We start from the raw sequence: 27,471 nt of genomic DNA on the forward strand, positions 1-27,471 counted from the left end.
ATTTATAGATGTCTGCATGTCATCTGTCTTCATTTTACCTTTATTTTTTATTTCCCACCAATAAAAAGATATTGATTCTATTCATGAGAAGAAAAATAGGTTTACAATTAGAGAGACTTACTCTAAAAACCTTGCCTGAAAAGTTAAACAGAAACTATTAGATTTTTGTAAATGGGAACATCACTGAAGTACTATAAAGATACTCACTACCGTATATAAAGTCATAGACATTTTTCTGTTCTTTATATGCAGTTATTATTTGAAACTATACATTCACAAGAACTGTATGTGACCAAAGTACTGTTGTTCTTGCAAGTTTCCTCTACAATAGAGTTAAAATTGCAGGAGAATAACAGCATGCTTTAAAAAGTACAGGAAAGACAAAGCAATGTTGTATTTTAAAAGATAACTGGATGTGGGAGCTATGCAGTATTAAAAAAATATACTGCAATATAAATCTACAAATCAATCCCCCTCTCCTCTCATCGTCACTATAAGATTTCTCAGAAAACCAGAAGTCAGTTTGCTCCTAGTCTCTGAAAAAGTCATCCCTCTGCACTCACTGATTTTTTTTTCTTTTTTGGCTGCCAAAATTACAGGGTTTTCTAATAGCAAGAAATGCTACTTATGTCTAACACCATTTGCTCTTTATAAACTGTCGAAGCACTGTTATTTCTACAGATTCATTTTACAATTGAATCATCCTAACAAAACAGGTAATAACATAGGGTGAAAACGCCTGTAAAATAATTTGATACTGCAGATATAAATTCTACAAAGTATATATTGTAAATGTAAAATTGAGAGGTCATGTACATCACAGTATTAAGAGTACAACAACAAACACTAAATAGTTACCTACAGCAGAGGCCTATTGTTACAGTTTCATATTGATATTAAAGCAGCTCAGTTAGGCTCTGTTCTACAGGGTGCTATACAGTCATAGAGGTTCCTTGTCCCAAAGAACTTACAATTTGCCATATGCAGCGTAATGATGGTGCAATCATGCAGTTCTCTGTATAGGCACACAGTGACCAAACATAGCAGAATTACCAAGCAGGGGGCCAAGTAGTGGAGAGCGTGCACAGAGAGACATGTTGGGTGGAATCCTGGCCCCATTGAAATCAAATGGGAATTTTGCCATTTACTTCAGTAGAGCCAGAATTTCATCACTTACCTTCTGTGCACCATGGAACAGAGCTCTGTGGGTATACCAGGAGCAGGGGGGTTAGGATAAGTGTGTGCACAGTGATTCTGTAAACATCTTTTAGGGGCTGCAGCAGACTGGTCACTACGACCAGGCTTAGCAGCTGCAGCCTGAATTTAAAAATTATAGATTCATAGATATTAAGGTCAGAAGGGACCATTATGATCATCTAGTCTGACCTCCTGCACAATGCAGGCCACAGAATCTCACCCACCCACTCCTGCAATAAACCTCTCACCTATGTCTGAGCTACTGAAGTCCTCAAATCATGGTTTAAAGACTCCAAGGCGCAGAGAATCCTCCAGCAAGTGACCCATTCCCCATGCTACAGAGGAAGGCGAAAAACCTCCAGGGCCCCTTCCAATCCGCCCTAGAGGAAAATTCCTTCCCGACCCCAAATATGGCGATCAGCTGAACCCTGAGCATATGGGCAAGATTCACCAGCCAGATACTCAGGAAAGAATTATCTGTAGTAACTCAGATCACATCCCATCTAACATCCCATCACAGGCCATTGGGCCTATTTACCATGAATATTTAAAGATCAATTAATTGCCAAAATCATGTTATCCCATCATACCATCTCCTCCATAAACTTATCGAGTTTAATCTTAAAGCCAGATAGGTCTTTTGCCCCCACTGCTTTCCTTGGAAGGCTATTCCAAAACTTCACTCCTCTGATGGTTAGAAACCTTTGTCTAATTTCAAGTCTAAACTTCCCAATGACCAGTTTATATCCATTTGTTCTTGTGTCCACATTGGTACTGAGCTTAAATAATTCCTCTCCCTCTCCGGTATTTATCCCTCTGATATATTTATAGAGAGCAATCATATCTCCCCTCAACCTTCTTTTGGTTAGGCTAAACAAGCCAAGCTCCTTGAGGCTCCTTTCATAAGACAGGTTTTCCATTCCTCGGATCATCCTAGTAACCCTTCTCTGTACCTGTTCCAGTTTGAATTCATCCTTCTTAAACATGGGAGACCAGAACTGCACACAGTATTCCAGGTGAGGTCTCACCAGTGCCTTGTATAACGGTACTAAAACCTCCTTATCTCTACTGGAAGTACCTCGCCTAATGCATCCCAAGACCGCATTGGCTTTTTTTCACGGCCATATCACACTTGGTCTAGTTGGGATTGAAAATTTCTCTGCTAAGCCCCATGACCTCTTTCCATGGAGCAACTCTCCTTAGAGTCTGTCACTCAGGATTTGGCTGCATGGTAGGAGGGCCAAAAAGGAAGTGTTTAAAAAAACAACAACTCAACAACCTGAAACTTACTGTTGGAGGGGGAAAAAAATCAGTGATGAACTTAAGGTAACTAACTAACAAAAGAGCTCTTCTTCAGGTCTGTGTGGCCCGGAAGCTTGTCTCTCTCACAACAGAAGTTGGTCCAGTGAAAGATATTACCTCACCCACCATGTCTCTCTCATTTCCTGGAACCAACGTAGCTACAGTTGCACTACATTTGCCTATATATCGATCCAGGACGTAGTGCAGACATACATCTCAGCAGTCACTGATTGCAAGGGACATCCATATCTGTCCGCAATGGGAAATGTAGGTTTTCTGCTTGTCTGCTCCCTGGACACTCCCCTCTTCCTCTTCCCCTCCACACATACCTGGTTTCTCTCTTACATTTAATGTTTGTATGTGTATGTATTTTAAAGATGGAAAAGTATCTGTTTCCTAGTTTAAGTAAATTCCAAAAACTAGGGCTCAGGAATTCCAGAGTTTTTGCCTTGCAGCCAGTTTTGGGAAGATCCATCTCCCTATTGCTCCATTAATCTATTTGATGCCACATTCATTACTGTGACCATGACACTCTGGTTCTGATGGTTTTGCCTACACTATCAGTCCTGGTGGGGGAAGAGCGAGGAATCTCATTGAGTACCAAGCTAAAACCTCATGATGTAAGATAGCACAAACATAGATCTATCTGTTCTTCACAAACTTAGTCATTTTCCACTTTTACCTTTATGAATGATTTACAACAGAAACATCAAATCATGAAAATCTGGGTACAGAAGCATTGCATACGCTGGATAAATTAACATCTGCAGCTTCCTGAAGTGCTGCTGTTTTTTGTTGTTAGGTTGGTTTTTTTGTTGTTGGTTTTTTTTTTTTTTAAGTATCCTTCACTTTGAATCCTCTGCCCACATGACGTTCTCATTTTAAGTCCTGTGGGTTTTTAGAGGTGGGAATAACATAACAGATTAAAGAGTTCCAATCAAAAGTTACCTTAGAACCGTTGGTCTGTTATTAAAGTAATGAAATTACAGCAAACTCAGAAAGAAATGGAAAGATGAAGCCTTTTACCAACAGTGGTCCTGATCTCAGATATATATGCACAATTCCCACTGGCTTTAATAAGTGTATGTGAGTGCAGAAATGGTATCAGTATTTGGGTTCAAAAATTAGACTGTATTCTGTTGTATCTATAAATATTTTTTAATCTCATTGAAAATGTGCAAACTTCCCCATGCTGTCTGTAATGAACATAAATATGTTCATGAAAGTGTGTTTGTTTCCTTTTTTTCCTGGATATATTTTTCATCACAGATCTTCAGGTGATTTAAATATGTGTATGTATATACAGTGTTTGTATTTTAAGGAGCATTTATTTTGCGCATAACTTTGAACAACGTAGAATTCTGCTTTTAATGTCAATATTAGCATCCTTTGAAATATGAACAATATTTTGTACCTATGTTTACCAATTATTTTACATACCAACATGTAATCAACTATACATTTGCCATTTAAAAGCTGTAGTATCTTTTCCAATTTCTAATTGGGATTCTTCACACAGAAGACTTTTTCCCCCCTCTGAGAGATTTCATTTTCATTTTATCTAATTGTTCCTTATGTTAAACTACCATATTATAAGCTTCTTTGGAATAATAAAATGGTACTGTAGTTATCCTCTTAAGGAGCAGAGAGTTGTTATGCCATTAAAGGTTGGTGGCTTTCTGCTGACTACAGACTGGTGAAAGATAAGCACTGGCATAAAGATTATTCCAGGTGCCCTTTTCACAGAATAATATTCATTGTGTATTCTTTAGTATAGGAGAATTAAAGAAAATATTTTTATTTCTAAAATTACATATTTAATTAGTACTGTGATATTATACTACACTGATTAAATGGGCCTTGTCAGTTGTCAATCAAGCACTATAAGACTGAGATAGTTTGCTTGCTATTTATTTGAACTAAATTCCTAACAAGCCTCGTCTGCTAATTGGACTTAACATTTATGTTGCTAAATGAGAAGCATTTTGGCTGCAGTATAGGGTGGTAAGACCTACCCAGTGGAATAAACAACTAACATCTGTTATGCTGTCCTGCTCCAGCTTGGCTTTTACCAGTTAAGTACATCAGCCCTAGAGTCAAGGTTATGGAATACGTGGCTCTCTGGCTATGGTGCATATATGTGAAAAGGAAGAAATAACACGAGTAAAGACCAGCCAACCAGAAGATATTTAGTGCAGCTGGTCCATTTTGCTTTAACCTCTACAAGCCCTACAAATATCAAAACAAAAGCCAAGAAAAGGATGTATGTTTTACAGCCGTTGTCAACAGAACATTCAAGTAAGCTTACAATAGTCACCATTAAAACAAAATTGACATTTAGCCATCCTTACCACACTGTGATATCTGAGCTACCATGGTATTTCCTGATACTTAGTACAGGAAATAGTTGTAGAATCAGACAGCCCTGTGGGTAAACAATTTTTTAGCAGTAACCACTGTTACTATACAGCTTCCTATAACTTTTGTTTCCTGTCATGAGACAAATATCAATATGCAATCAAATTGTTTCACATGTGACTTTTTGTATTAAGTTACTTCTTTTTACTGCCAGATTTGATTTTTCTACTGTCTGGACCAGTGACTTCAGCCAACTAATACGTAATGCAGAGTAAAGATAATGTATGAGTCTGTTGTTTATTTTTCTAATGTACATCCTGTTGTGATCAAGCAGAAACAAATAATATTTGACTGTAACTGTGACTATTTATTGCTTTTATTTGGAAAACAGACATTGACCTCTGATCTGGCTGAGTTGCAACGAGAAAGAGAAGATTTAAAAGGAAAATTAGAGCATCTGGCCCAAGCTACCAGGATGAAAGAAGGTCTATCTCCTGTGACTTCTAACCAAATTGAAGTCACAGCACCTACTCCTTCAAAGAATACAGATTTGGAGGTGAAGCAGCTGTATTGCAAACTGAAGGTGAGAGAACAGATTAGTCAGCTAACAAGATAACTTTTACTATAGTATTATTTCATTTGCTCAGTCTCAAAGATGTAAAAAGGTACAATTTGCCATAGGCTAGCCCATAACTAGGAATTTAAGTGTCAGATAATCTTTGTTACTAGATGGTAGACATATAGTCAAAACCAAATCAGTGAATCTTGCAGTGAAAGGATCTTTTACAGACAAAGCAGGCCAAGATGAAAGCTTGTTGAAAGTGCAGTGTAACTATGTTGTTAGATGTGAATCATGTGATTTCAGGCTTTGTGTGAAAAAGAGCTGAGCATTAGTGACTAGGTAAGATTGAAGTTTGCTGGTTGTGTAACTCATGTAACACCTTCTATCTTCTTATCTATAAATCACTATTACTGTTGTCTTCAAAGGGAACTAGTGCCTTATTTTTGTTGCATTTCTGGTGGCAGTTAACAACAACAATGCTAATGACTAAATAACCCAACAGTTGCACAGTAATTTAAAAAAAGATCCTTGCATATATGACTAGCAAATAATGAAGAAGGGCAGAGTGTTTATTTTTAAGAATTCATTTCAACTTAATAATTTAGTTGATGGCCAGATATCCTGGTGATGGGCATGCTAGGATTGGATGGACAGGTAAGGGACAAAAATAGGCAAGGAATAGGTAACAAGAAAAAAATATAACTAGTTAATTCTCTGATTTTTGAATCACAGGTTATCCTGTTGTGTTCTATATAGACTCTTATACCATGCTCATAAACATAGTATAGCATTTTCCCATGGAGCATGAACTGATGTCACACATTGTTCTACTTCTGTAGAAACTGTCCCTTTTCCCTGGGTAAGGTAACAGGGAAGGTTCCAGAACAATCAGGAACTTTCTGGAAACAATTAAGGCAGACAGGCTGATTAGAACATCTGCAGCCAATCAAGAAGCTGCTAGAATCAATTAAGGCAGGCTAATCAGGGCACCTGGGTTTAAAAAGGAGTTCGCTTCAGTTTGTGGTGCGTGTGTGAGCAGCTGGGAGGAAGAGATGCAAGAAGCTGAGAGTGAGAAGGCCTACTACTGGAAGACTGAGAAGTACAAGCATTATCAGACATAAGGAGGAAGGTCCTGTGGTGAGAATAAAGAAGGTGTTGGGAGGAGGCCATGGGGAGTAGCCCAGGGAGTTGTAGCTGTCACTCAGCTGTTACAGGAGCCACTGTCAACAGCTGCAATCCACAGGGCCCTGGGCTGGAACCTGGTGTAGAGGGCGGGCCCGGGTTCCCTCCATCCCCCCAACTCCCTAGTTGATACCAGAGGAGTTGAACTGGACTCTGGGTTCCACCAGAGGGGAAGGTCTCTGGCCTGTTCCCTGATCCACTAGGTGGATCAGCAGAGACTGCAGGGAATTGTTCTTCTTTTTCCCCATGCTGGCCAGTTCACTAACTGAGTGAACGGCAGATTTGAGCCATGAAAGTGGCCAAACTGAGGGCTGCCGTGAACCTCTGAGGCGAGCAAATCCACCAATAAGCGCAGGACCCACCAAGGCAGAGGAGGAACTTTGTCACAATACATATCTTCCCCACCCATACTGATATGTTTATTTTAAAAATGGCAAGATAAAAGAAATGCAACTTTTGGTAATCTGAAAATTCTTTCTTTAGTAAAAGAAAGTTAGTCCTAGTTACCCAGGCAAGCACAAGCTGAGATTCTGGCAAAGGTACAACTGTCAGATTGGGAAAGGAGTTCTTCAATTTAGGGGTTGATTAAAGCAGGATCTATAGTTTTGGGCTGAGGATCATGGATCCATAAAATCTGGAGGCAAGGAACGGGGAGGGTAAACCCATTGCTGGAGAGGAGACGGAAGCAGGGGGTAGCATTGGCAAGACATATAGCCAGGACTGCTACAAGCTTGAGAGCAAGCTGGAGGGGTAGGGGACCCTGGTTTGTGGGTGGCTCTTGTGTTCCAGAGTATTGGCTCTGAGCCCAATTTAGTCTTAATCCACCACTACCTCACTACTTAGTGTTAACCTCTCGAGCTAATTTGGGAGCAGATTTGACTTGATCCTTATGGTTGATTGTCATCTTCAACCAGAAGCCTACTGGTCATGACCTCTGTGGGTGCAGGGGCTTTAAAGAAATGAAAAACAGAGATCTTGTAGTCTTCATCTGTGGGATGCTGGACATTTGTTTTTCTCCCAGCCCAACATCTCATAAAAGAAAGAAACATGCATGTTGATAAACCTAGTATTCCAAAATATTCCATTTGCCGTGTAGAAACTATAAAATATTTGGACCAAAGTCATTATTTCTTGGTCCTTCAGACAGGGAATATCGCACTATTGAATAAAAATATTTGACACCAGCTGTATGGAAGCCTAGTATCAAAGATATTAAATCAGTTTTCAATGTATCTTTAAAAGTGCTCTAATTTTTATTTTAAAGTAAAATTAAATATGTGAAAGACTCAGACCCCAAAGCATTAAGGGTCTACATTTAGAGTGTAAGAACTTCAGTGTACAAAACTATATATGTGTTAGCTATTATCATTACTATTATATCTGTTGGCCAAATCCTTATTCAGTATTTATTGAGTATTTAGTTCAAGCAAAACTCTTACTGCTTTTAATGGAAGTTTTCCTTGAGTAAGAACTCAGTAAAAACGGAGTGAGGATTTATCCCTGTGTTTGTAAAGTTCAATTGTATGATATAAATGTTTTATATTATACATATAAATGTACAGATTACAAATAAATATGTAAATAGGGGTTTTTTATTATTAGATTCTGAGTTCAGAATTTCTCCTATAGCATTCACCCTAAAAATAATGCTGGCATATGCATCCCTTACAGATTTCATAGGCAGTGACGTTATCAACTCTTATAGGGAAAGCACAGAACTTTGGACTTGATAAATTGATAAATAAAGGAGGGACTGCTTTTTTACTCCTTAGTTTTAATATATATTAAACAATGTAAAACTTTATAGCCTACAAGTCCACTCAGTCCCACTTCTTGTTCAGCCAATCACTAAGACAAACAAGTTTGTTTACATTTGCAGGAGATAATACTGCCCACTTCTTGTTTACAATGTCACCTGAAAGTGAGAACAGGCGTTTGCATGGCACTGTTGTAGCTGGCATCACAAGATATTTACATGCCAGATGCAATAAAGATTCATTTGTCCTGTCATGCTTCAACCACCATTCCAGAGGACATACGTCCATGCTGATGACGAGTTCTGCTCGATAACGATCCAAAGCAGTGTGGCCTGACGCATGTTCATTTTCATCATCTGAGTCAGATGCCACCAGCAGAAGGTTGATCTTTTTTTCTTTTTTTTTTTTTTTTTTTGGTGGTTCGGGTTCTGTAGTTTCTGCATCGGACTGTTGCTCTTTTAAGACTTCCGAAAGCATGTTCCACACCTCCTCCATCTCAGATTTTGGAAGGCACTTCAGATTCTTAAACCTTGGGTCGAGTGCTGTAGTTATCTTTAGAAATCTCACATTGGTACCATCTTTGTATTTTGTCAGATCTGCATTGAAAGTATTCTTAAAATGAACAACATGTGCTGGGTCATCAAGACTACTATAACATGAAATATATAGCAGAATGTGGATAAAACAGAGCCGGAGACAAACAATTCTCCTCCAAGGAGTTCAGTCTAAAATTATTTAATGCATTATTTTTTTAACGAGAGTCATCAGCATGGAACCATGACCTCTGGAATGGTAGCCAAAGCATGAAGGGGCATACGAATGTTTAACATATCTGGCACGTAAATACCTTGCAATGCTGGCTACACAAGTGCCATGAGAACACCTGTTCTCACTTCCAGGTGACACTGTAAATAAGAAGTGGGCAGCATTATCTCCCTTAAATGTAAACAAACTTGTTTCTCTTAGCAATTTGCTGAACAAGAAGTAGGACTGAGTGGACTTGTAGGCTCTAAAGTTTTACATGGTTTTGTTTGAGTGCAAGTATGTAACAAAACAAAAATCTACATTTGTAAATTGCACTTTCACGATAGAGATTGCACTACAGTATTTGTATGAGGTGAATTGAAAAATACTATTTCTTTTGTTTGTCATTTTTACAATGCAAATATTTGTAATAAGAATAATAATATAAAGTGAGTATTGTACACTTTGTATTCTGTGTTGCAGTTGCAATCAATATATTTGAAAATGTAGAAAACATCCAAACGTATTTAATACATTTCAGTTGGTATTCTGTTGTTTAACAGTGCAATTAAAATGGCAATTAATTGCAATTTTTTTATCACAATTAATTTTTTTGAGTTAATCACGTGAGTTATCTGCGATTAATTGACTACCCTAATAATTATGACTACACACACATCCTGTTAAGGATTTGGGATCTTAAACAGTTCCTTCATTTGCCAATACTGATTTATCATGGCTTATTTAACACTCAAAAGAATTTTATTTTGATCTATTGATGCCTAATGGAAAACACTGAATAAACATTATACCTAGAGTCAATTCTGTTTCCATGTCAGACCATTCCTCTCTTGCTTTTCTCTGGTTTTGTATTGCTAGAAACATTTTCAAGGAAACAAAATCTTTTTTTGGTAAAGGTTGGATGCTCCTGTTGCTTACGTTTCATTGGCCAAGCGAAGCGAGGCCTTATGTTCAACTTGATGGGATTTCTCTCTCTGTAATGTGATAACTTCTGAAAATCACATCAATTCAATCCCAAAATTTCACGGCCTGTCTAGGTGTCAATGGGCTGAACCCAATTGATTTTGGTGAAAACTGTAAAACCAGAAAAGCCAGATTTCTACGAGTCTAATTGTTGTTATTATATAGGCTCTGGATACAGGGGTGAGGAAGTGACCTCACAGAGCCCTATGGCAGGGGAGCAGAGTCATTTTGGATATAGGGGTGAGGTAGTAACCTCAGGGTTTAGGGTAAGGGTTAGATGAGAGGTTAGGGGCCAGAGATTCAGCTGGAGGTTAAGATTAGGGTTCCAGAGAGTTCCTTTTGCCTGCTGTGCCAAATGTGAATTCTGTGGTTCTGATTTTAGTGGGAGTCAGGCTGCTGGAAGCCTCTCACCACCCTATACTCTGCCATACACCCCCCTCCCTAGCTGAGTGTTCCATTAGTTTGAGCTCCTTCCATCTCTTTCTGGATATGTAGCCCATCTTACTTTCCAGTTCATGTGGTCCTCCAACTTTCATCCCCTGCCTCTAGACTTCTTCCTTCCTGAAATCTATACATCTCCTGTGATATCCAATGTGACACCTCTCAGTCAGGGGCCACGACCAACTGCCAGAATTCTCCTCTGAAATCTGGCTTCATCCACCATTCCTCCTACTTGTCACAGTTTAACTAGGATATTTTCCCTGACCCCCACGACTCTCATCAGCTGCATTTCTTTCTCTGCTCCTACTGATGTGTGTCATTCCCTAGCTCATCACCCGGATGCTGGGGGCTCTCTTTCTCCTGGACGTGCGGCTGCCTCTCATAACACACTGGCAGAGTGAGTTGCCTCCCAAAACATGGAGGGTAAAAGATTGAATCAAAAACTTAAAATGTATCACAACACTGTGCTGAGCACATTGAGTGCAAATAACTACCGTTGGATTTATGGAGTGGACTTACTGATCCAAATCCTGAGATACTCAATTCTTATTCTTCCAGTTTAAGTCCAGTGAGAGTCCCAATATCTCATGAAAATCAATGGGAGTTTGCCTAAATAAGGACAATTATTTGAACATCTGATGGTGTGGTGACTTTGGTCTTTTGGAATAGGCACAGTGGATGTATGTGATTAACTCCCCTTGGATAGCAATACATATATATAGATATATATATATAAATCTGAAAAACATGCTCTTATAAGCATTTCCAGGTTGATGTCCTGTCGCTAATGATAAATCAAAATATAGATAGTCAGCCTTCTCTGTCCCTTTTAAGTGGGTTCCAGGGACAATTGCTTTCTGGTATTCCCTTGCAGCTTGTCTTCATTGGTATTGTGCTGCCCATGAGTCAAATGGGTGGGGTGAACGTAACAGAAAAAGTGCAAAGACATAGGGTCTCCATACACTTAGGCTATGTCTACACTAATGCCAGCTCGACACTCCGGGGATCGATTTAGTGGGGTCTAATGAAGACCCACTAAATTGATGGCAGAATGCTCTCCAGTCGACCCCAGTACTCCACCCGGAACGAAAAGAGTAAGTTAAGTCGATGGGAGTTTGTCTCCCGTTGACCCAGCATGGTATAGACACTGCAGTAAGTCAGCCTAAGCTACGTCGAATCCAGCTACTTTATTCATGTAGCTGGAGTTGTGTAACTTAGATCGACTTACCACAGTAGTGTAGATGTAACCACAGTCCGAGAATGTTCAGCAGATCCTTTAGGCCAGTGGTACTTGGGAATGAAATTTCCCCCTCTTTCTTACACATACTGTTAACCCAAACCCTGTTTGAAAAAGCTTTGTTCATTCCTTCCCCTTTCAACACACCCTCTCCTGGTTTCTCTCCCCAGGAAGGGGTAGTCCCCCTCTGGATGTGAGTGCTCTTACAGTTGTTTTAACAAGCTCTTCTTTGTGAGTCTTTGATTCTAAGAATGTGCAAGAGGCCCACTTCTCAAACAAGTGTTCATGTTCACATGTGGTATGTAAACCCATATAACTGGGTATTATGCTTTGCTTCTAATGAAGGTCAAGCTCAACACACAGATCAGGAAACTCAGTAACATTCTGCTGCCATTTATCGTTTTAAAAATTTTCTGGTGTAAACCTCACGTTTTCAGGATCAAGTGACATGCCAGACCCAGAAACTTTGGAATCCTAGGCATGCTTTAACCACGTTAACATTTTTCACTTTATATAATAGATCACTGTAGCTCATTTCCATTAAGATCAATCCCACAGACCTTACTCAGGTAAAACACCCATTTGAGCTTCACTACACCACAACATTTTTTACTTACATTCATCCTATCTTAGAGGTTATAAAACTATACATCATTCTCTACATTTTACAGTATGTTTGTACTTACCACCACGCACATCTTTTTTTTTTTTTACATTAATTAAAAAAAAATCCAGTTTCAGGTTAAACTTACTGACACATTTTTCAACAGCTTTTGCTTTTATCACCAACCTGCTTTTAATTTTTACTTTCTCTTTAAAATGTTAAACCAAGATCAATATAACCTCCTAGGATAACATTTTTAATGGCAAAAGAAAGTTCCCAGGCAGGGAAGGATAAGCAGCAGCATTGAAATAAGTGACGAGCCAAGATTTCCTGTTCTAACTGAGCATTTTCTGTAGCACCAGAAAAGAGCCTGTACAATGTATTAAAAACAATACTTTACACGAAACTACACACACAAGAGCCTATACTCCTCTTGAGGTGCACGGTGCTATGTACAATACTCCCATTAATGTTAATGGGAGTTACAAGCCTGCACTGAGCAGGGAAATTCTCCTCAAGTATCTCTGTTTACTGCCTGTCTGATCTATTCACTCACAGTTTTAGACTTAATGGGTAAATTCCCAAAGCCCAGCACAATGCCTGAACCTTCAAAAATGTATTGTGCACACATTTCCCACCCATGCAATTTTTGGGTATGCCACTTGCTTGGGGCTTTGAAAATATAGGTTACTGTTACATACAGTAGTTATACTGCTCATTTCAGCTATGGAACTCTAAAATATACATTTATTTGAACTTACAGTTAGATGGATACTTATTTAAATTCTCTTATTTCTCTTTCTGCAGACGGTGTTTAAAGCTGTGTCTACGCTGCCCCGCAATTTGGACTAAAGCGCTCACCAAAGTGCTGCACTGTAAATCCCCCACGTGGGTGAAAACTAAAATGTACCTAGTTTGCAATAACATAATCCTGTTTGAAGAAGACTACGTTAATGCAAAATAGGTACCTTTTATTTCGCCTCTACAGTGTCCACACATGGGGAGGGGTGCAGGATTTTGTGTGTTCTGTAATTCACACTCCCAACAGTCCAGAGTACAGGGGAGTGTAGACACGCACTAAATTAACCTGCACCTGATCATGGGCCAGATCATCCCCGGCAGATCTGCATGCAGAGGGGGCCTTGTGTGTGCAGATCTCCCTCTTATTGTACAGAACAGGGGGAATGCCACCTTGATGGCACTAACCCCCTTTCCCGTTGTCCCAAGTCAATGCTCCATCTCTGGAATTACATATGGCTCGATGTTTGGGGCTGCTACATTCCCCAACAGAGACTAGGGACTTGCATATGGAAATCTGACCAGCTGGGAATGGTTGTCTCCATGTCTTCTGTTTAGCAGCTGTAGTGGGTAGTGGAGCAACAGCCACTCTTACAGCACGACTGCTTGTCTCATCATGGAAGGGTTTGTTTGTTTGTTTGCTTGCAAATCCCCCAAATCAAAAGGATTGGGAGGAACCATAGTCTCAAAAATCTCATACCCCAAACCATCCCAGCAGAGGAGTACAGTTCAAAAAAACTCCACAAGACTAACCATGTAGAGTTTTACTTCCTTCCTACTTACCTCTCTTACTGAAAGTCCCATGCAAGGGAAAATCTTGTCCTGTTAGCTACAAAGTACCTACCTGTACCCTGAAGAACATATATTAATAAAGAATGAATAAATATAGTCATGTGAAAAAATAGCAGTTTTGACTGTATTTTCAAAGGTAAAGAGTTCTAATAAATGTGAAAATAGGAGTGTTCTTTTGTATAGCATGATAGATATGAAATGTTGATTAATAATGTTAATCAAAAAAACTTTTATACAGTAAGTGCTTTTATTTTAAACAAATTCATTATTAGTTATACCTCAGATAATATTTAATCCATACTATTTATGTTTTAATAAGTATTTTTTCAATTTAGAATGCAAATAATGAAATCACTAAACACTCAACTACCATTAAGTCTCTGAAAAATGAAGCCCAGGAAAAAGAAGAGAGGATGCGGGAACTACAGGAAAAGTATGTTCTCTTCCTCTATCTATTGTATTTGGTGCCACCCAGTGGCAGATATATAATTATTCCAAGATTAATCATTTCAGATCCAGACTTTCTGAGAGAGACCTCTTTCTCTCTCTCTTTTTGATAAATCTTGCAAACTGTTCAGGCTTTTCAGAAAATCAGAACAGTACATGCTAAGATTGCATTTTGTATAAACTGATGAGTGATTAGCTGGCTACAATTTCTGCACTGTAATAAGAATATCTAAAGTCAGAATTCAGACCCTAGAGTGGACTTAGTTGTCCTTGATGTAAATCTAAATGAATGCCTCAGCAGTGCTAAAAGCAATCTTTCAAATACAGTAATTCTTTGCCTTGGGGCTAGGAGACATGTCAAGGTTTAGATGCTTAAACTGGATTAAATATCCAGTCTTTTATTTGTAAAAAGTGCAAAAGGACAGTTGTGTTTGTTTATATTTGAATTGATTAAGATTTATTTTAACTTTGGAATTCATGTATATTGATTTTGACATATACTACAGAGATCCTCCCCCCCCCCCCCCCCGCTTCACAGTGTAAAAGCAGCTGAAGTACTGTTCTTCAGTTATATTTAGGATATAAATATGACCTATTTGCACATTTATGAACTTGTCTGATCAAAAGTTTTTTTTTAAAAAAACCAATTCAACCATCCCCAATTTTTTATTTTAGAGAATCTATATAATTTTCCTTATTGATACAATTTGCTCACTTCAAATATAGAAGATTATTTAAAAATACTTTAATAGTGTATATTTTCTAGTGGTAAATGCCTTTAAGAAAAAAAATAAAGAAGACTTCTACTGTTGTGTGTAGATTTAGATTAAAAATGTTGGTACTGTCTATTATATTGTTTGTATATAACACATACGACATTTGCTTTGCCAAAAAGTAGTCCATGTAATCACCCAATAACACTAATGTGTCAATACAAATGTGAAAATAGATCAAAGGAATATACTGTACTATGGTTTTCTTGCTGATTTCATATGGTATTGACATGATATCAGCAACGTTTTATGTATCAACATACTGCTACCATTCATTTAGTTGTATACGGAAAAAACAGTCCAGCTGTGTGAACATATTCAGAAAATATTCAATGTTTAGATTTAAAATATTAATTTGTACTCTATCTGGAGAAGCTTTGCATGAGGCATATATTTCTGCATCATAAAATTTCAAAGATGTCACATGAAGTGTGAGTTTGATTTTTCAAGAGGCTTCTGTTAAAACACTGCTTAATTATTTGATAAGATTTTGCAGTTTTGTAAAAGAAATTAGTGTGGTTTTTCAGATGCTACACACTGATGCAATTTTCCTTTATTACAGTGTATTATTGAGTTTCAGAACTGGAAATGTTTTTCCCTTTTTTAAAAGAATTCTACCAACATAATGATTGGAAAGTGACAGGTTTTTTTCTTAATTCGTTAAAGTTTCTCATTGTTTTTCTGAACAGCTGCTTCTCTTTTATAAATATGCACTAAAATATTATTGTTTTGCTTTCACCTTAATACAATATAACAGTACAAACCACTGTAAAACTGTAAACCACAATAAAGTGGAACCTTTGAATTAATGGGACTAGGACTATTAGTTAAAAGATTAAATATACTATGCTGTGCTTCAGGAATAAAATAAATTGCAAATATTTACACCACCATTTTTCTGGAAACTAATCAAAAGCTATATGAAAAATACTTAATGTGCATTAATTCATTTTAATTGTTTAAAGTAACCATCTTCTAACTATATTTCTTAATAGTGTGAATACTCTGACTTTTCCCCCTTATTTCAAGGATTTCTCGAATGGAAAGGGACATAAATATGAAAAGACATTTGATAGAAGACTTAAGATCTCGTCTGAAAGCAAACCAGGAAATTGAGAAAACCTTTAATGAAACATTAGAAAGTTTTGAGAAAAAGGTACCTCTTGTTTGTTGTTAATATTTATACCAAAAATAAACTGCTTTTGATTTGCAGAAGTTATTCCAACCAACTATAAAAATAGCACCACAATTTTAAGCATACAATACATTTAGTTAAACTTATTTATAGAAAATGTAACTAAATAATGAGAATATATAGAAAACTCAGTGTTGATATTTGCTGTATGTAGCCTTGATGGAATGTCTGACATTTTACAACATTATAAAATACATTGGAGATCAAACAAGGATAGTTCTATACACAAAATGTATTGACACATTTTCCATCTACTTTAGTTAAATTCTTTAGTATTTTAAACAATATAAATTCCTGCTTGTAGTGCAGTATTATCAGTAATTCAAAATTCAGGTTTTATCACTTCATATGTTTATATATTAATCAAAACTTACAGGTCCACATTCAAATTATTGGTTTTTCCTAAATATCTAAAGGCATTTCATGGAAGTTGGAAGATCTTAGATATGATAGGATGATCTTTTTATAATATCCATACAGTGCATTATCCCTGACAATGAGAACAGACTAGTGGGTCTCTATGAGATTATACAATGTATAACCCCAAAATAGAAATAAACAATTTGCCGAGCAAGACATACTTTTATTCTCTTAGCAAGCGAGTGCTGGCTGCACGGCTCATGCAGTGGTCTGTGCTTGCAGTCATTAAGCATTGTCAGCTCCAGAGAGAGCTGCTCTCTTACCCCCAATGCCGGAGATAAGGTGTCATTAAGGAATCCTCAACCAGAGAGAGAGGAATAAAGTGAGGAAAGAGCAAGCTAAATACCTGGTTTTGTTTTTTGAGAAAATAGTTTAGAGCTCAGTGTAACACTTTGCTCTAATGCATTGCTCTCTGAGCATTTTCAGCATCCCCTTTTTCAGCTTCAACAGGGTCAGAGCCCATTACTTCTATTGTTGTTTGTAGAGGCTGAAACTGAAAAATATAACATTATCTTCAATTGAAGATCAGAGAAATTCACCAATACTGTATATTATCTGTAGGACTGTGTGATTAATGCAATCTGCCATCAGGATTTTCTAGGAATATTCTTTTGTTTTCAATTTAGCCTAAATCACTACTCACTACATATGACAAAGTTATAATGAGTTATCCAGAAGACTATTCATGCTATCATATTGTAGACAATGACCATTTTCTCAACTAAGTTTTAATTAGCATATGCTTTTTCCCCCTGTGATTAGAAATATTTGAAACTATGGCTTAGCTCGTTGTATTAATGAAACATGTCTAAAAGCTACAATCCAGCAAGTAAACTTAAGAGCTTTTTTTATTCACGTATCATACCTGTCTAGACTTTCATTCTTTATGCAACCATTTTATATAAAATAATCTATGGGTGGGTCAGTAACAGCTGCTTATTAAATGCTGGAAATTCTACCAAGTTTTTAGCCTAAATACCAGTTTATGCAATAAAAACAAAAATAAGTATGCTTGTGATTTTCGTTCATATTTGTAGGTTTTCCGTCTAAATAATAAAATTGCCTGTGGTTTTACTTCAGGTAAAGACATTGACTGAAGACTGTTCAAACAAGAAAACATCAATTGATTCACTAAAGCAAAGGCTTAATGTAGCTACAAAAGAGAAATCACAGTATGAACAGATGTATCGCAAGGCTAAAGATGAGTTGGGGAAAAAGGTTTGTTGTTAGAGTGTTGCTGGTTAATGCAGAACAATTTTATTGCCCCTTTTTCCTTGACTTTTTCATGCACAGTATTGTTTTTAAAAAATGAAAAGTTGCAAGGTCAGCAACTTAATTTTTTTAAAATATTTATAGAAGAATATAAAACAGAATAATAGTAACATCTCTCTATATAAGATTGTATTAGTTTGGCTTGAAGCTATATTACCTTATTATTACTGAAAATTCAGTCCCTATAACATATGGATATAATGTGTAAAGATTCCTGTGAAACTGAATTTTATGTATTATAAATGGAATGTCCCATAATGTTAACTAATGATGTGTATTTTTTTAGACTAAAATTACATCACAACTGTCTCCCAGTACCAATTCTATTTTCATGTTTCTGTACTTCAGGATCTCAAGCTTACCAATCTAGAAGGTAAAATGATTGAAGCTGAATGTGCCATGACTGAACTTGAGACTGCTGCATCTCAGCAACTCCATGGCTTGGCAAAGCAAAGTGGGCAGGCCCTGGAAGTAGTGCAGAAGAAAATGCTGCTGGCCAATGACAAAGTGGAAGAATTCATAACATTTGTGAAGGTTGGAATTTTGTTTCTCTTTTGATTGATCATTTGACCAGACACTGCTACAAGCAGAAGCTATGCAAGCTATGCACCATACTTTGGCATGTCAGCAGGTCCAGAGTGGGAGGAAATCAGTGACAGACAAGTCATCAGCTCTCAGTATAAGCTTCCACTAGTTGTAAGTCCAACCTTTGTCCATGACTGCCTGTGCTGTCTATCCAAGAGAAAAAATGCTCTTGTGGTTCTATTTCAAATGGGTCTAGAATAGGGCTGTCAATTAATCATAGTTAATACATGCTATTAATGCAAAACAAATTAACTAGATTAAAAAAATAGTCAAGATCCATTGCAGTTTTAATTGCACTGTTAAACAATAACAGAATACGAGTTTAAATTTATTATTTTATTTTTTGATATATTTCTGCATTTTCAAATATATTGATTGCAAGTACAACATAGAATACAAAGTGTACAAGTCTCACTTTATATTATTATTTTGATTACAAATATTTGCACTGTAAAAAGATAAACAAAAGAAATAGTATTTTTCAATTCACCTCATAAAAGTCCACTCAGTCCTACTTCTTGTTCAGCCAATCGCGAAGACAAACAAGTTTGTCTACATTTACAGGAGATAATGCTGCCCGTTTCTTGTTTACAGTGTCACCTGAAAGTGAAAACAGGTATTTGCATGGCACTGTTGTAGCTGGCGTTGCAAGGTATTTACGTGTCAGATATGCTAAAGAGTTTCATGCCCCTTCATGCTTCGACTTGTTGGCTCCAAAGTTTTACATTAGAGTGCGGTTATGTAAAAAAAAAATTCTATATTTGTAAGTTGCACTTTCACGATAAAGAGATTGCACTACAGTACTTGTATGAAGTGAATTGAAAAATAACATTTCTTTTGCTTATCTTTTTTACAGTGCAAATATTTGTTTTCAAAAATAATAATATAAAGTGAGCACTGTACACGTTGTATTCTGTGTTGTAATTGAAATCAATACATTTGAAAATGTAGAAAAACATCCAAGAATATTTATAATACCTTTAAATTGGTATTCTATTATGGTTTAACAGTGCAATTAAAACTGCGATTAATCACAACTGTATTTTTAATCTCACGATTAATTGCGATTTATTTTTGTAATCGTTTGACAGCCCTAGTCTAGAATAATAAATTTACATCTTTCATGCATTTAAAAAAAGTAGTTCACAATCTTTAGCTAGAATAAAGCACCAACTCACCAACGCACAAACATTTTTATGATGTTTTTCGTAAATGTGAAATAAGATATCTAGAACAAATTGATGAATTAAACAGTACTAAGTCACCGGGACCTAATGGTATTCACCCAAGAGTTCTGGCTAAAATTAAGGAACATCTGCATTAGCACTAACCTATCCATTTCTAGTTTCCCTCTACATATATCCCAGGATATCGGAGTCTGTTTTCACTTATGGTGTAATTCTGGAGTAACTTCGTTGAAGACAACGGAATTTCACTGGTATAAAATTAACGGGCGAGCAGAATCAGGCTTAAGAGCTTGTTCCATGTTACCCTTCTCTCTAAAGAGCAGTGGTGGGCAGTCCATCAGGGTAATCCTCTGGCAGGCTGCAAGACAGTTTGTTTACATTGACTGTCTGCAGGGTGAGCCGCCCGCAGCTCCCAGTGGCCACACCATTCCCGGCCAATGGCAGCTGCAGGAAGCAGCGCGGGCCACAGGGATGTGCTGGTCTCCACTTCCCGCAGCTCCCATTGGCCAGGAACGGCAAACCAGGGCCACTGGGACCTACTGGCGGCCGTGCCTGCGGATGGTCAAAGTAAACAAACTGTCTCGCGGCCCACCAGCAGATTACCCTGATGGGCCGCAGGTTGCCCACCACTGCTATAGAATCTCTTACATGACTCCAGTTACTTGTATCTTCTAATCACCTTTTGCACGAGTTAATTCCTATTGGGAAATAGAAATTAATTTTAATTGAATCAAGTGAAGACAAGGGTACGCTTCCATCCCTCAAGAGTGAACAGTTGCTGCAAAAATAGAAGATGGGAAAGTAGAAGCTTTTCTGCTTTCATAAGTGGCAGAATGAGCATGAGGTAGTTAACTTACTCTGTAACAGAAAACCAGCTACTTCCATATTGTACCCACTGGTGAAGGCTGCCACTTTGTAACCACAGAACCATGTGTATTCATTAACATTTACCTACTTCCCTTGTAATGTAAAAAAATTCAGTTTTTACATAGTCACTCAAACCTCACCTCAATAAAAGAATGTGTATTCCTATTTCAAATATTTTTTTTTTTTGCTGAATACTGTTAATCTGCTGCACCTGTCCCTCTTTGTAGATAAATTGCATGGAAATGAAGATGTTGTCTGTAAGTCAAATATTGGTGAACACAGAAGTCCTTAGTAGACTGCTTTAGTTAGCTAGTTACTAAATATTTATGAAAGAAAAGTCTTCTGAAACCAAATTTTATCCACAATGCACCACAGTAAATGATACAGCTGAAAATCTTTCACAAGTTTCAGTGGAGTTATATACTGTATCAGGTAAATCATGTAAAATACCTTTTATGGTCTCATACTAGAACCCTAAGAAAATGGAGTTAGCACAAGGAAGCAGTAGCCGTGCTCTCCCTCCCATACCACCTCTTTGTTTGAAGTTTGCCCTGCCTCTTCTATTCTGTTCTCTTCAGATGGCTGTCAATTTTCCAGTCTCTTCGTTTTTTTACTTTGGCATTTGGCCCTCCCTCTTGTCTCAGTACTTAACTGCAATTGGCTGAGTCACTCATATGGAGACAAGTATCCCGTGACAAGAGTTATCTCCTGTTTCTTCAATTTAACCTCTTTGTTTGACGTCTTACTGTGGACCATCACTTTAGCGTACTACTTTGGTCACTCATTAAACCTAACTGATTTTTATTAGTGCAGACACCACTGTTATTAATCTCTTGATCTGTTTTTTCCTTTTTCTCATCACCATCTTTCTCTTTCTCTCCTTTGTTATTACTTACTTTCTCTTCCTGAGCCACAACCCTCCTCCCATCATATTATCCTTTCAGGACCTCCAGTCCATCTGCCTATTCTCTATCTTTAAGTTTCAGGCACCTTATTCTTCTTCTAATTTCCCCCTTTCTTCTGTTTGCTTCTTCTCTCCACCCTCAGCTCTCCACCCCTTCCCCACCACATTTGGTTCCTTTGCTTCTTTCTCCCTCCAACCTACAGCCTTTATCTTCTCTTACTTGTGTTTTACTCCTCCTCTCACCCTGCAAGGTGCCTCTAATAAAAGAGACCAGACTGAATTCCTCCAATATAATACAAATTAATTCTTTCTCGTTCTTCCAGTCTATTTTCAAACATTCTAAACAATCCTACTTCTTTGGCAAAATTCTGTGTGTTTACCCCTCCCTTCGTCCCCCATGTCTCTTCTATTCCTTACTCTCTCTATAAACCTTTATTGCAAGGGCTTTGTTTCAGTTCTAATCCTTCTCAATCTGCCATTTTAACACAATCACCCTCTTCTCTGCTGGTTTCTCCTAACTTTACACCCTGTTCCTTGATAAATCCCTACCTGCTCTATAATCATGTCTCTCAGGTTTCTCTTTTCAGTTCTCATTCTTTCTGTCTACTTCCTCCTTATTTCTCTTTGTGAGTTTATCTTCTCTCTTCGTTTCATCTAAATCTCTTTTGTATCATATTAACACGTCTTTCCTTCTGCCCCAACTATATCACCAAATCCCGTTGCTTCTTCCTGCAACACATCTCTAAAACTCCTCTTCTTCATCCCCCCTGCTAAAATACTTGCCCTGAAGCAATATCCTACATGGCCTCTCTGCCTCTCATCTCACCTGCATTCAATAAATGCAAAATGTCACCACAAAATAATACTCTTCATCCTGCACTTTGACCTCGCTGCCTTCTTTGAAATACCTACACTTGCTTCCTCTCATATTTTGAAACTTAGCTTCTTGTCTTTGCTTTCAATTCACTCCACATCACTATACCTGTGAACATCTCTTCTCTTCTCTTGCATTTCCTCTCAAACCCATCTCTGAAAACCCCATTTGTATTCCTTTTCCACTTCCATCTTCGTATTTTTTTGCCATGCTGCACTTTATGCTCCCTCCTTGCATGCAAATCAGCCATCTTCTCTTCTTTCATCTCCACTCATGTGAGTCATTCTTATGTGAAGCCTTTCATTGTGTTTTAGCGAATAGGAAAATGTTTGCATTTTTCATATTGTACCTCAGAAGCAACCTATAGCAAATTACCCAAATAGAGCACACATAGACTTGGACCTCACTACAGTATATTAATGAAGAAAAGGTTTAACATTTCCTAGCATTTACCACTGAATTACCAGGCAGGAGTCTAATTAAAGGAATGGGTGGCATATTATGCACTCATAATACCAATTACCCATTATTTAGATGATATAAATGACAGCACTTAACGTTTGGACTTTCAACATATATATCACTTCATAGATCTTGCATTCTCTATATTTAGTTTAGATTGTAAGCTTTTGGACAGGGACTATATCAAAGACTGATAACAAAGAAGTTAAGGGTGATAAGTGCATAATATACCACCCATTGCTTTAATTAGGCCCCTGCCTGGTAATTCCGTAATAAATGTTATGGAATGTTAGAATAATTTCTTTGTGAATATATTGTGGTGAGGTCCAAGTCTGTGTGTGCCTTGTTCTACTCATTTGCTATAGTTTTCTTCAGAGGGACAATATGAAAAATTCAAACATTTTCCTATTGACTAAAACACAGTGAAAGGCCTCACATAAGAATGACTCACATGAGTGGATATGAAAATGCAGAAAAGGATCTGAGATCATAGGAATTGGGGATTAGTGACTAGGTGGCTGGTTGTATTGGGGAGATTCCTGATGTTTGGAAAATGTTCTGGGCCTATTTGGTGATCCCCCTGCCTGGGAAAAAGCAACACACACTCACACTCCAGTTCATGGACCCTCCCACTCAGGGAACTAGTCTTTTGGAGAAGGAGGAAGTAAGAGAAATCCTTGTCAGGAACACTCAAAATTCTCCAGGAGGAATGGGGGAGAAGAGAAGATTCTACACATTCTCAATGGCACCTTTCTCCTGGTGAAAAAAAGAACCAGGAGTATTTGTGGCACCTTAGAGACTAACACATTTATTTGGGCATAAGCTTTCGTGGGCTAAAACCCACTTCATCAGATGCATGCAGTGGAAAATACAGTAGGAAGAGATATATATACACAGAGAACATGAAAAAATGGGTGTTGCCATGCACACTATAACGAGACTAATCAATTAAGGTGGGCTATTATCAGCAGGAGAAAAAAAAACTTTTGTAGTGATACTCAGGATAGCCCATTTCCAACAGTTGACAAGAAGGTGTGAGTAACAGTAGGGGAAAAATTAGCATGTGGAAATAGTTTTTACTTTGTGTAATGACCCATCCACTCCCAGTCTTTATTCAAGCCTAATTTAATTGTGTCCAGTTTGCAAATTAATTCCAATTCTGCAGTTTCTCATTGGAGTCTGTTTTTGAATTTTTTTTGTTGGAGTATAGTGACTTTTAGGTCTGTAATTGAGTGACCAGAGAGATTGAAGTGTTCTCCAACAGGTTTTTGAATGTTATAATTCTTGACGTCTGATTTGTGTCCATTTATTCTTTTACATAGAGACTGTCCGGTTTGGCCAATGTACATGGCAGAGGGGCATTGCTGGCACATGATGGCATGTATCACGTTGGTAGATGTGCAGGTGAATGAGCCTCTGATAGTGTGGCTGATGTGATTAGGTCCTATGATGGTATTCCTTGAATAGATATGTGGATAGAGTCGGCAATGGGCTTTGTTGCAAGGATAGGTTCCTGGGTTAGTGTTTTTGTTGTGTGGCGTGTGGTTGCTGGTGAGTATTTGTTTCAGGTTGGGGGGCTGTCTGTAAGCAAGGACTGGCCTGTCTCCCAAGATCTGTGAGAGTGAGGGATCCTTGTAGATGCACTAGAGAGGTTTTAGTTGGGGCTGAAGGTGACGGCTAGTGGCGTTCTGTTACTTTCTTTGTTGGGCCTGTCCTGGAGTAGATGACTTCTGTGTATTCTTCTGGCTCTGTCAATCTGTTTCTTCACTTCAGCAGGTGGGCATTGTAGTTTTAAGAATGCTTGATAGAGATCTTGTAGGTGTTTGTCTCTGTCTGAGGGATTGGAGCAAATGCGGTTGTATCTTAGAGCTTGGTGGTAGACAATGGATCGTGTGGTGTGGTCTGGATGAAAGCTGGAGGCATGTAGGTAAGTATAGCGGTCAGTAGGTTTCCGGTATAGGATGGTGTTTATGTGACCATTACTTACTGGTACTGTAGTGTCCAGGAAGTGGATCTCTTGTGTGGACTGGTCCAGGCTGAGGCTGAGGTTGATGGTGGGATGGAAATTGTTGAAATCATGGTGGAATTCCTCAAGGGCTTCTTTTCCATGGGTCCAGATGATGAAGATGTCATCAATATAACGCAAGTAGAGTAGGGGCGTTAGGGGACGAGAGCTGAGGAAGCGTTGTTCTAAGTCAGCCATAAAAATGTTGGCATACTGTGGGGCCATGCGGGTACCCATAGCAGTGCCATTTAACTTGAATTGTCCCCAAATGTGAAATAGTTGAGGGTGTGGACAAAGTCACAAAGTTGAGCCAGCAGGTTTGCCATGACATTATCGGGGATACTGTTCCTGACAGCTTGTTTCTTTGCCAAGGCATGAGCTACCTGGGCAGTGATCCTCTTCCACCTCCTTCATTCCTGGATCCAGGATATGAAAAGAACACAGGCCAATAATGGTTGCCTACATTTGATACAGGATGGGTACCTAGTACTGCCTGGATGATATATGGCCAATATTTGTCTCATTGAACACAGCTACTCTTCATAGCATTCATCAGATTTACTGTGTGATTTGTTCATTCCTGGTAGGAGTGGACAGTTGAACTTTCCCACCAGCAAGAGGACTTGCATGTTCATCACCCATGTCTGCATCAGAAGATATTAAATGCAGTGGGGAAGTGCGTGGAATGCAGTGGCTAAAAAATGCTCAGTATTTTAAGTTAGGAATGGACTAGCCTCCATTAAATAAGAGAACTAGAGATTACTGCACAGAGGAAATCCATATAATTTTAAAAACTCTGCTAGTGTTAGTTTGTCCAAAGATCACTTTATTAGATTACAGGGACAGCTTAGAAATGAGAATGGTTATTGTACCATTTATGTAAATGAACGCTATCAGTTTTGCTTTGAAAGTGAACACCTTGGACACGGCTGTAAGTTGATAGGAAATATGTTCCCAATTGGGAACATTTAAAAGCCAGAAGAAAGCCATCTGGTCCATTAAGCATGCTCTTAATTGTCATCACTTTATCTAGAAAAAATATCCAGTGTGATTCCTTTGTATCGTGCTGTAGCAGGTGATGGAGTCTGACAATCTGTCTTCTACCTGAATCAACAAAATATGTGGTTAAAGGAAAGCAACTCAGTTTGATGAAAATCAGTATTTTCGTTTGCAAAACACAGCCCTCATGGAGTTTTATAAATGGCAAATAATGCAGCAAATGCCCTTAAGTGAGGATGATCTACATGCAAAGCACAACTTGTCTCTCTTAAAAAAAAAACCAAACAAACAAACAAAAACCACTTACCATTTTAAAAATCAAATACAGATCAGTTTTTCTGCTAGGAGTGCTGGTTTCAGGAAAAAAGAGAACCACAGCTTTTATTAAGAAACACCAGCAGTTGATGGTTCTGAAAAGAAATTGGTGATAAATTAAGTTAATCTCCATCAGGATTACTCTGCATCTGGGATTTAGGCAAATTGAATCAGAGGCCTGAATAGTGTCAGTGAATATCTATTTGACTGTAAACAGAATAATAGGCTCTGTGGATTTTAATGAATGAAGTGAATGGCTGAACTCCTACTGTTTAGTGATGGCATATGGTTAGTGATGCATACAGTACACCAGTATAATGTAAATGTCTTAATGGATAGAATCTTGATTAATAAAATTGAAGAATAAATAGAGAGCTTTTCCTTACTCAACATTTTCTATTATTTTTAAGCTGTAGAAAAAATGCATTTCGTTTGGGTTTTTATCTCTATAACAGATAATATGGATGTAGATAAAACCTCTAGAATATTATTTAACATTTTTTGTCTTCAGCCTGCATGACAGTTTAGAAGAATTAGATTAAATGATCGATTCTATGTAACCAAATTGTAAGGTATAATATATTTCAGCAGCTGCATGTGTAATCCTCCTGAGTAAATGTCTGTACATCTGATTCAGATAACTAATGTTGAATCTTATCTTGTAGCGTTACAGAATTACAGTAATGCAACAATCTTGTCCAAGATTACAGAGCTGCTATAGTGAATATCTAAGGGAGTCTCCTTCCCTTGAGTCCTATGTGTAGTGGCTTTTGAACAGAAATCACAAAAGGACTTTTATAGTACTTTTGGAACAAACCCATCAGAGAGTTTGACCAAACTGCAGATGAAGTATCAAAAGCCAGTGGTGATAGTGTTACTGCTGCAATGGTGGACCAATGGCTGTAGTTGGAGCAACTGTTCATCCTGCAGCAGGTGAGCAAGTCAGAATTTGCAAACTATGGTGACTGTGTTGCGGCACCCATTCTGTCAGTGGTGTTCCTATGAGAGGTATTCAGTGTTTGCAGGGGCATAATTGGTAGCTGTTTTGCTAGACACTGTTAGGGTTTCGCTTAAGGAAATATCAAAGCTGGGGAGAGTGGTTGTGTGTGATGAGGGCTGGAGATTGTACCTAAAAGTCTAAATTTGGAGGTAATATCGTTGTGTCATCTATGGCAACGAGTCCTTGTAGTGGCCCCTTTATGGACTGC

General features: G+C 37.9%; 1 protein-coding gene across 3 annotated transcripts in view; it reads left to right on the plus strand.

Moving 5' to 3' along the window:
- The window catches only part of CNTLN (centlein), a 276,250-nt gene that overhangs the window by 225,431 nt on the left and 23,348 nt on the right, over window positions 1-27,471 (plus strand). For all 3 annotated transcript variants that reach the window (XM_074953434.1, XM_074953436.1, XM_074953437.1), the window contains 5 exons: window positions 5,249-5,440; window positions 14,294-14,391; window positions 16,208-16,334; window positions 17,874-18,011; window positions 18,414-18,599. In XM_074953434.1, the coding sequence (XP_074809535.1) occupies window positions 5,249-5,440; window positions 14,294-14,391; window positions 16,208-16,334; window positions 17,874-18,011; window positions 18,414-18,599 (741 nt within the window). The remainder of the gene's footprint in view (window positions 1-5,248; window positions 5,441-14,293; window positions 14,392-16,207; window positions 16,335-17,873; window positions 18,012-18,413; window positions 18,600-27,471) is intronic.

Source organism: Natator depressus, chromosome 5 (genome assembly GCF_965152275.1).
Source record: "Natator depressus isolate rNatDep1 chromosome 5, rNatDep2.hap1, whole genome shotgun sequence".
NCBI lineage: Eukaryota > Metazoa > Chordata > Testudines > Cheloniidae > Natator > Natator depressus.